Source organism: Simochromis diagramma, unplaced genomic scaffold, assembly GCF_900408965.1.
Source record: "Simochromis diagramma unplaced genomic scaffold, fSimDia1.1 OVJJ01000656.1, whole genome shotgun sequence".
Classification (NCBI taxonomy): Eukaryota; Metazoa; Chordata; class Actinopteri; order Cichliformes; family Cichlidae; genus Simochromis; species Simochromis diagramma.
Window position 1 is genome coordinate 204988 of NW_024387038.1, and position 10781 is coordinate 215768.

Here is a 10781-nt window from a genome sequence, read left to right on the forward strand (position 1 = left end):
ATCTGATCCTAAGTTAGTAGGGGCCAAACAAAGGCATGGGACTTATCTAACCACCTAATATTTGTCTGACTATTATCCCAGGAAAGTACCTTAATACTACGCTGTACTGCAAATCATTGTTAGCGGCTAGTGACACTACCTTTGAATATATGACAGATTTACATCTAAGCTCATTTATATCCACACACAAAAGGCGTCACATCTGTTGACTAGCACGGATTATAGGAACAACATTATGTGAGTCATGTTTAGGGTGGATTTCGTATTCTTCTCTAGGGAACCACCCTAAAAAGTTCCTGAAACTTATTTTCACATGTCCCACATTTCTGAGATACCTCTGTTATGTTGCCAGTTTGGATATGTCTGAGCATGATAACCATCTATGACACAGACTCAATCAAACTAATGACAAGGCTAAAGAAACAGACCTCAACATCAGAACTCACCTGTTCCCTTGAATGGAACAGGATGGTCTTTGTGCATTTATAGTGAGCTTAAGCACCTGCCTTATTAGCCTACCACATCTGGCATACTGAAGGAGACGACGTATTGAAATAAGGAAAGTTCTATTTTTAAAAGGGTTATCTCATTGAAACCACTGGTTTGCTATATATTATATACATATATCTGCTGATGTTCCAACAAAGCCAATGTTCAAATTTGTTCTCTAGAATCATTTTATCGTCTGATTTACTTTTAGTTCACCATCAGTTAGTCGTATTTACACAGTTCTTCTAATTTATAAATTTTAGCTAGCTAGAATTTTTAGCCATATACCCACGATGTTTAGCTAACAATTTGTTTAGCCAAATGTATTTTTAGCTGTTAGCTTCATCTTAAGTTAATCATTTTAGACTTTTTAAGTCAGAATTTTAGATAAAATATATAACATATATATTAAACGTTAATGGTCAAAGAGGCACCATATTGATATAATACTGCAAACTGCAAGATTTTACGCAGACAAAGCAAAATATTTTTGATTTCAATAAGCACAAGAGAGAAATAATTAAGGAGTCCTGACCGATCTTCTCTCCAAGTTAGGAATCTTGATAATTACGATCAGTTCACCAAGTCGTAGCTGTTGAGCCACACGATTTAATTAATGCACATAACTCTCTTCCTGTGGAGATGCACCTGTGGATCCTGAGAAGCTTCAAACTGAAGCAGCTGGAAGGAACAAACACAACTTCAGCTTCAGTAAAAGCTGCATTTAGTGGTGAGTCTCTGTTTAACAACCTCTTATACACAAATTTCTGTTTAATGGCCAGTGCTGGTGCTAAAATATAGAAGAAGCCTCATGACTAAAAAAAAAAAAAAAAAGCTATTTTTAACCCAACTATTTTTCTGCACAAAGGATTAGTGTTGATTTGTGCACTTATTTTACTGTCAATTCCAACTGATTATCCAGTAGCTTTTGATTTTGATTCATGTACCTCTAGCAACTGTATAAGAGCCCACAGAGTGCTTATTGGTGGTAATCACTGCCTTAAGCTATAGTTTTGATCCAACAATGCAATATTATCACAATACTTTACCCACAATATGATATTACAAGTATTGCAATAATATACATTGTAATTTATCACTTTTTTAATAGTGCAAATCACATCTTCAAAGTTAAACATTATCTTGTTTTATTTAAAGACATAAAATTATCTCACTCCAGTTATTTTTTGTTGCAAAAAGGTCATACTGGCAATTCAATGCAGCCCGTTTCTGATAATGCAACAATTAACTTTGAGAAATCGATGTTCACATGTCGGCTTCTGTCTACATATACAGAAATTCACTTTTAACTTTTATATTTGTGCTCAGCAACCTTCCTGTCCCACAGGAACATAACCTGAATACATTCAGCTCACAGCAAGTTGAGTCAAGTCTTCTCGAGTTGTGCTCATTGACAGGGACTCATTCAAGCTGATATGTCTGCATTTATAAATTAGACAGAAATTATCTGCAAACCTTAAACAGTCAAAGGAGCTTGCAAAGAAAAGCGTCTGGACTTCTTTAAGTTGCTTGAAGACGTTTCACCTCTCATCCGAGAAGCTTCTTCAGTTCTAAGGTCAAATGGTGTCTGGGACTCCCCACCATTCTTCAAGCAACTTAAAGAAGTCCAGACGCTTTTCTTTGCAAGCTCCTTTGACTACGATGACCTGGATGACTGAGAACCTTCACAGACAAACCTTTAACAATCTCTCTGAGAGATATTGCAGTCAGTCCAAGTAAGATGGCAACTGTCTGCAGAAAGGTTGCCTCCATGGTTGTGAGTGTGAAACACCCGCAAGTCTGGGCAAGCATTTAGTCAAAAGTTGCAATCGGTTATAGAATGTGAAAAAATTCATTACAATCATTTTTTAATTTTTATTTTTTGGCGATGAAGGAGGTCGTTATCCTTTTTTTACTGATGCGACTGAGCTATTAGCTTGCTCGGAATAAGGAAGCACCTTTGTCAAGCTGTGTTTGTCCACTGTTGGACAGTTTTTCAGTTTATCCAATTTAATGGATCAATATATCACCATGCAAAACAAAGTGATTCTATGCTGTGTTGATTTTTTTTTTTTTTTTTTTTTTTTATCCCCAGATTACAAGTTTTACAGTTTCACTAATGTTTATGTACACAATCTCGGGGCTGATGACTTCTCCGACTTTCTGAGGTAAAAATCTGTCTGTTCCACCTTCGAAGTTCAAATTTCCAACAGAAGAATGACCATGTTTTACACAGATTCCCTAGTTCAATTCCAAGAGGAGACACAAACCCCTTTGGGGTTTTGTCACATTGCACATCTGGTGTAAAGAAAGGGGAAAAAAACCTGACAAATCAAACATGTGGAGCAGCCAGCTGTGGCGACCTCATTTGAATGAGGAACAGCCCAAAGTAGGTTTTCTATGGACGCTTCATTCTGTTTCCCCAAGCATCTGCTGGTTGAAAAGAAAAACCAACAACAAAAAAAACAATCCTAAAATGACAACCACATGTAGACCGGGACCCTCAGCATGCACAGCGAACATCACGTAACTGAGCTTCTGTTATGCAAACTGTTTTTCCAGATCCCAATCCCAAAACAGCTTTACATGCGATTGCACAAGAGGGAGAGGTCTGACGTGTCTCGCCGCGTCTCCGTCCACTCTTCTTACCCAAAATTGGAGGATCGCTCACGACTTGAAAGAGACCTAGAATAGATGTTTTGTTGAAAGCCAGTGAAGCTGCGGCTTCGCGGCTGTGTGTGTGTGTGTGTGTGTGTGTGTGTGTGTGTGTGTGTGTGTGTGTGTGTGTGTGTGTGCGTGCGCGCGTTTGTGGCACTCCCCCTATATTAGATGACTCACTCAAGGCCATGCACGGCTGTTTTCATGTGCTGCTTTTCTCTCCATGTGTGTGAATGAGCGCGAGGACCTCTGTGCAAGAAGTCCTTTTTGCTTCCTCGATTTAGATTTACAACAGGAAGAGACGGTTTTAGGACTTTTCAGCGGGGACCTATGGAATGAGGGACTACAGGAGATTGCAAGGAGATATAAGAGTGTCATTAAGAAAGGGGGTTAAAAAAAGGAGCGTTATTCAAAGTTTATTTCGGGATTGCTTTGCCTAAAAGAATCTAATTACAGGCTTATTTCAAAATTCTTTTTTTCCCCCTGCTCTCTGAGAGTGACTCAGATTGCAGTGCAGCACGATCCTTAAAGAGTATCTTTTTCTTTTCAAGAACCCATTTAAAATGTCTCGAGGAGAGTGTGAGCGTGTTGTTTGTTTTGAATAAAGCAAAGCCTTAAACCTCAGCTGTGCCCTCAACAGCACTTACGCAAACACCCTTTATCTCAAGGCCGCTCTGTCTAATCGACAACCCTCAAAAAAATAAAAACCCTTAAAGTCTTTTCAAAGTTTTTTTTCCTAGAGTTCTACAGATTTGCAGGTGGATTCACACCTATGAAGCATTACAGAGCTCAGGGCCTGATCTTACACAGTGCTGTATAAAGTATGAATCGCCCCCCTCGGCTTTCCTCTCGAGTATCTTTATGGCTGTTTGGTGTTTGTCGGAAAGAAAGCGGGGCATGGAGAGTTTATCAGTCAGTCAGCTTCCGTGCAGCACAACGCCCCTATACTACATAATGAACCCTCAGAAAAACACGCACACAGAGTTGGAGATAATCTAAGGACCTAAGCCGGATGCACATGAAAGCACCTGGAGGTAATGAACCATCCGCGTGAAATCTGCTGGTTGAATATGGGCAACACACACACACACACACAGAAACACTCTGACAACCTTGTCCCAACCTTCACAGATCATGCATCGGGTCTGGGAGTCCGTGCATATTTATTCGCAGTTTGAGGTGAAGATAACATACACTGGCTTATTCACTTGTTTAGTCCACGTCCGCGGTGAGCACACACTGGAAGCCTGAAGTCTGGAGAGTGGGAGCCTGCGCGGGCAACACTGGCGCCTATTCACGCCGATTTATTTGCTACGCTTGAGCTGGCTCCCTCGAGATCACAGGTTGACCATAAAGAGGCCGTAATCCAAGCTAATTTACTCAACTGCAATTTCAATTACGAGTTGTTGGCACTGAGGGGAAACTTGCTTTCCTATAGCCTTTTGTGCTACGGGGGTTGTGAAGGGGTGAAGGGGGTGCCATATTTAGCCTCAAAGGCCGCTAGATCCCTTGACAGCACCTCACTGAGTGGCGGGCTCATCACTGTCGTGGTTACCCCCAAAATCCTGGGGACTTGGCTGCAGCAATGCAGAAGTCCAGATACAATCAAGCAGTGACCATCTACGAAAAAATGCTTGAATTTGCAGCTAAAACTTCTTAGTTAGCTAATGCCGCCTGTAAATCAGGGGAAATTAGCTGGCTGGCTCTCATTGGGTCCTATTTCAAATTTCTGACCTCACTGCCCTAGCACGCTGTGCTGTAGGGCCACAAAAGACTGCACAGAGACTGGTGAGGGTAAAACCCCCTCCATCTCAGCTACCGTGCCGCCCAGATCCACCCACGCTCACTTACCAGTGTACCAGCTCAGATAGATGGGAGACAGCTGTGTACATTTTATCCCCGCACGTATTTGTGAGAGACGAGAGCCACCCGGCAGTGAAAACAGTTGGTCTAATCTCTGGCTGACATGTGTACCCGTTTTCCTCTTTTCTAACCTCTCCACTTCCTCGATCTTCATCCATTTCAAGCATCTGCAATCCCCCTCCTGCCCAACCCTCCTCACCCCACCCATCTCTCTAGGCCCCACACTTGGGGGGCAACACCAGCATCCGCCCGGAGCTAGTTTCACATGTGGTCTCGGTTAGACGGGAGTGCGCACAGACGTACATGCATGGCTGCCTGAAATTATCGGTGACGCATTTAAGGTTCGCCGTTCCGGGACACGCAAGAAAGCTGCAAGAAACCCACCAAGCTGGCATCCGCCTCGGACTTTATTGGTCAGCGAGGCTCTGGGTTACTAAACTTTGTGTCGCACAGACTGAGACTGTGCGGAAGGAATTTTTAACAATACACAATGGGTTTGGGTTTTTATTTTTGTTTGTTTGCTTTGTTTTGTTGTTGGGTTTTTTGTCTTTTTTTAACATTTCCAAAGTGGATAACTTGTATTTTAGAAATAAATCACTACAAAGCGCAGACCGATGCTCTGAAAACATCAGGAGGAGGAATATGGTAACAGCAGCTCGTCAAAAAACACTGACTAAAAGCTTCTGCAACCTGCATTTGTAATCGTAGACTTATCAGTGCTGCTCGTGTTGCTTATGCTGATTAGCTACAGGAAGGTGTGGTGGTAACCGCCTGGTTAATAAAGCATGCTAATCTATAAAAAGCTTTTACCATCTTCTTTCCGCTGCTAGTTTTAGGCGTCGCCACAGTGGATCATCTCCATCCATCTCCCTCTATCCCTACCATCCTCTGTCACACCAACCCTCTGCATGTCCTCCTTCACTACATCCATGAACCTCCTCCTTGTCTCCCTCTTTTCCTCCAGCTTCAGCGTCCTTCCCATCCCTCCTGCGCTTCTCTAGCTTTATCTCGAACCCGCTCGATCTGAGCGCGCCCTCAAAGCTGTAACAAGACCAAAAAAGAATCGGGATAACAGAGTTTACTTTTAGTTCACGATCCAAGTGTTGATGCCTGTGGTCAAAGTTATACCTCATACACAGTTAAGGTATAATGAAAGGAAAAGCTTGTCATATGACTCACACCCAAATGCTGCTTTAGTTTTTGTACATTTCTTTTATAACAAGCACTGGCACAGGGTGGGTTCACTGTGATCCATTCACTGCTGCTGCACGTATACGTTACTACAGGAACAGCATGGCACTAATTAAGGTTTTTGTTTACTACCTCTGTTTCTAAAGCATCCCCCATGTGCATGATGAATATCAACCCATGAACTTCCTGACCCCCAATATAACAATGTTAATGGGATACTATCGAGCAACATTAATCAGTGAGGCCTGCTATAAAAGGTTCCTATGCATTTAAAGCCACACACGCTCCACACATCGGCACTTATTGATTAAACGGGTGCTGTTGCTGCTGGCCTCGCTTTACTGTCAGTCAAAGAGAGCTCAGCTCCAAGCTGGCCAGCGGACACAAAGCAGATTGCTCAAGGCCGACTCTGACTCACATCCATGATGTTTTACAAGCTGCAGCATCGCTACAAACCAGATCCGGTCAGGCTGCAGCTCACCGAGTTAAAGAAGTTACAAAGGGTTACTGTGCATCTAGTCGTTACGCAGGAGAAATACTCTGTGGCAGCTCAGCACGCTCCAACCGGGGCTGAGGTTCTAACAGAGAGCTGTAGTTAAGCTTCACTTCTGCAGGAAAAATGTGTTTCGTTTTGGGGGTTTTTAAGAAAAGAAAGAGACGGACATGGTGGCACTTGGAAAAAAGTTCAATTAGCCCACCGCCTCTACTGTGCAAACGTCGGCCAACCCTCGAGACAATAATTACCACCTAATTAGGGAGATGAGCAGTGTTTAAGCACGGCTTAACATTTAATCGGTCGGCTCAGCGAACCAGCGGCGAGATCCAGATCTCTGAGGCCGGGGCAGCTGAACGACACTCCGAGATAAAAACAGCCTGACGGGGAGATTTGACTTCTAATTCCAACTCAGAGGGACGTCACAAAGGACGGTTCACTCAAAAACACAAGTTCTCCTCACACCTACAGCGTGACTTACAGAAAGTAGGAAACACCTGCTGAATTCTTGGACTGAGTTCAAAAATAAATGGTTAATAAGAGAAAACACAGAATAAAAGACAACCAGAACTTATAATACGGGGACCAAAAAGATCAAAAGTGATTAAGTAAATTATTTCAATGACTCATTTATTGAGTCATTAAAAAAATGATTTGACATATTTTGACGTTAAATACTCAACTAATAGTCAAAATGAATATTATTCATTAGTTAATACAGTGTGACACTTTTTTCTCCTTATATTAATTTATCTTTGTAATAATCATCCAATTATTTTATTTGTTATTCATTTTCAGGGTTTATTTATGCTGCTGTTTCTTTTTAATTCATTTACATCATATGTTTCTTTTATTTTATTTTAAATATGCACTTTTTCATCCGATACATTGGCAGTTTCTGTCCTCCACAGACATAAAGTGAAGTCTATCAAATGGCCAAAGGGCCCATCAAACACATTTAGTCTCATATGAAACATAAATAAGCAAACTGCTTCTCTGCGGATGCTGCAGGCAGGAACAGATCCTCCCTGCTCCGAATGTTTCCGACTGATCTTCTGCGTTTCAGAATCAGGACTAAATCAAAGACTGTCAGTCAGTCTGCTTTAATCTCTGTTTATGTTGGCACATTTAAACGTGTGTGTGTGTTTGTAGATGGTGTGTCTCTCTTGTTCGGTGCTGATCGCTACGAATCTTGGACTTTATCATAGTGGGCCGACTACAGCTCCCAAGGTTCCGCGTTCTGCCCGGCGCACGGCGACTGAGGGTCGCGCCTCCGCTCCGTTTCATCGAGGTTAAACCTTTACACACTCGACTGCCTCCTAATAGTTGAGCAAATAGCTGCCCTGAAGCCTAATACTGTACGCGCTGCCTGAAAGGGTCTTACTGGAATCAGCTGAATAAATAAGTGGGATCCTGCCCAGCGTGGCAGCTGGCTTGTGTTTAATTACCACCAGCCTGTGCGCAATATTGAACTGTTCCTGGACGGCTTTAGGTCGTTTTCCCAGGCCTGGAGAGGAAGCAGAAACTGTACAACAGCGAGGACATCCACGGTTTTATTCGTGCTTTCACTGCACGCACGCTGCAAACTCCAGCCTTTGCAGCCGGCTGCTTTGCCGAGGGGATATGTGGAGCGTTGGAGTTTACACTGCAGCCAGCCGCAGCCTTTACTTTACACAAGAAACCCAGCACTCTGGGAAAACAAAGGAGGGAGACAAGCAGCCACCGAGGGATCAGTCATTTCAAAGGCTGTTCGTGATGATGCTCGAGCCAGAGGCTCGTCGGGACACTTTGGATTTCTTAGAGGACGGCCATGAAATGGGATTTTCTGTACATGTGACCACGCGAGCACCTGTAGATTGGATTAAATGTTAGATGCTAGACAGGAGGAGTGCACGTCCAGTCACTTGCCCCGTAATAAGCAGTGGCTTACACCTGCAGATATGTGACATTATAAAACTCCTCTGGCTCCAAATAAAAAGTGGACTATCACAAAGATAAAAGTTTGTCCTCATTTATTTCTGTGCTCTCCCCCAACCCCTACATTAATCAGCTGATTTGTGTAGGGGCAGCAGGTCCTGTGCAAGGAGAAGCACCTTGAACTCTTATCATCCACGATTGCGTCATGTGTCCCTGGTTGCCTATCTGCTCTCTCAGAGCCAGGGAAGCTGAACAGGTGATCTGGAGTTGCTGTGCTCACCGCTGTAGCTGTAACAGCTGTGTTTACACAGCAGCTGATAGACAAGACTTGAGAAAAACCCACAGGGATTACTGTTTTTTTTCACCCCCCGGGGTACTTGAGGCCATTTGGGACAAACCTACTGCAGCTGGATGGGACACATCAGGGCTGCTCACTCCGTACCCATCAAATCAGAAGATGGATTTCAAAGTTTAATGACTTAGCAGTCGGATACTAATGCACTTCTCTCTCCGACAGGTTTTTGGGGACGTGTTCCTCCTGCTCTGAGATCAATGCCTGATGTAATACAAAGCAGTGTCAGCAAAAAAGCAGAGCAGAGTAAACAAGAGGGCAGGGTGTGTTTGAGCAGTAAACTCGGGACAGGGAGGCCAAGCTCGTACTCAGCTGAGGCCTACTCATTGACACCCTCCCCCTCCCGAAAGAAGTGTGCTGGACAACAAGGAACAAACTCTTAGCCTGACACCAGCGTGGTAAGAAGTGCTGGAGGATACAAACCCCACCGCGCGGCTCAGAGGCGCACGTTTACGCAAACCACGGTCAGAGGCTTTAAAAGGTGCACACATGAACCTCAACCGGCCTGAAACGAGCAATGAAAGGACAACTGTGTCGTCTTGACACTGCAGTCTGTGGGAGCTTGGGAAGAATCCTTAAACTGTGTAATAAAACACGTCCCGGTCCACAGTGCGCTCCTTTCGCGCTGCTCTGCACGCATTGCCACGTTTCTCCTCTCGTGCAAAGCCCCAAACACACCAGTGTGTGTGTGTGTGTGTGTGTGTGTGTGTGTGTGTGTGTATATATATACATATATACGCACACACATATATTTGTGTGGGTGTGTGTACATGCAGGAAAGCGTGCATGTGTGCGTGTTTGTGTGCAAATGTGCTTCTCTTACTCCTGCACTGCAGCTCCACCATGGCCTGGTACCACTCGTCCTGGTCCGCCTCGTTCTCCGCGGCCACGGCGAAGCTCTCTGCCCGGGTGTACAGCACGATCATATGCTTGTTCTTGGAGTCGGCCCGCTTGTTAATGTTGAAGCAGGTCTCCAGCGCCACCACTTTCTTCGGGACGGGGGCCTTGCCCCGGAATTTCTTCTCGCTCTCGTAGTACTCCAGGCGGGCCGGACCGCGCTCCGAGGCGGCGCGGAGCACGAAGTACCGCCGGTGCATGGACTTGTGCTTGCGGAGGTAGCCGCTCTTCCGCACGTCCTCGTGGCTGTACTGCTCGCCCGCTTGGCTCTCCATGACACCCTCCTCTCTCTCTTTATTTTAAACCCCCACGTGAAAAACCAGCGCGACTTCTTCTTGTTTTCCTCGTCGGTGTTTGTGCGAGTTCAGCGAGCTGATCCAAACATCCCCCGGCTCCTCTCCTCTGCCTCTCTCCCCCACACCGGCGCTGGCATGTGAGAAGAGAGTCAGAGGTCGGTTTGGGGTTGCTGCAACTGCGAGTCCCGGAGCTTAAATCTGAACCCGTGTTTGTTTATGACCGCCGGGTCGCTTCTTTCTCTGGAGGAGGAGGGGGTCGATTTTTGCCCAGCGCACGGAGCAAAACAAGTTCTTTCAGGCGCACACAGAGGAGCACATGCGGCGGAGCTCCCCCTGCTCTCCACTACTACTACTACTACTATTACTACTGCTGCTGCTGTGAGTGTTTCCAAGCGCCGTCCGGTAGGTTTAATCCCAATTACTGCACATCGCAGTGCGCGGAGCCCATCCTGCTGCACGCGGTCTCTGTGCGTGTCCCCCCACCCCTGCCTCGCTCGGCTCTGCTCTGGTTTCTCTGGCGCGGAGCAGCTACCGTGGAGCAGGACTGTCACTCAGCGCTCTGCTGGTACTTTTGATCGCGATGCGTTCAAGGACTTCATCACAGCTCTGATAGCAGAGCTCCACC

At 45.0% G+C, this 10781-nt stretch overlaps 1 protein-coding gene across 1 annotated transcript in view; it reads right to left on the minus strand.

Moving 5' to 3' along the window:
- Positions 1 to 10781, minus strand: part of si:ch73-335l21.1 (insulin receptor substrate 1-B) — a 51833-nt gene extending 41052 nt beyond the window's left edge. The window contains exon 1 of the mRNA XM_040043421.1: positions 9787 to 10781. Within this exon, the coding sequence (XP_039899355.1) occupies positions 9787 to 10135 (349 nt within the window). The 5' untranslated portion in view covers positions 10136 to 10781. The remainder of the gene's footprint in view (positions 1 to 9786) is intronic.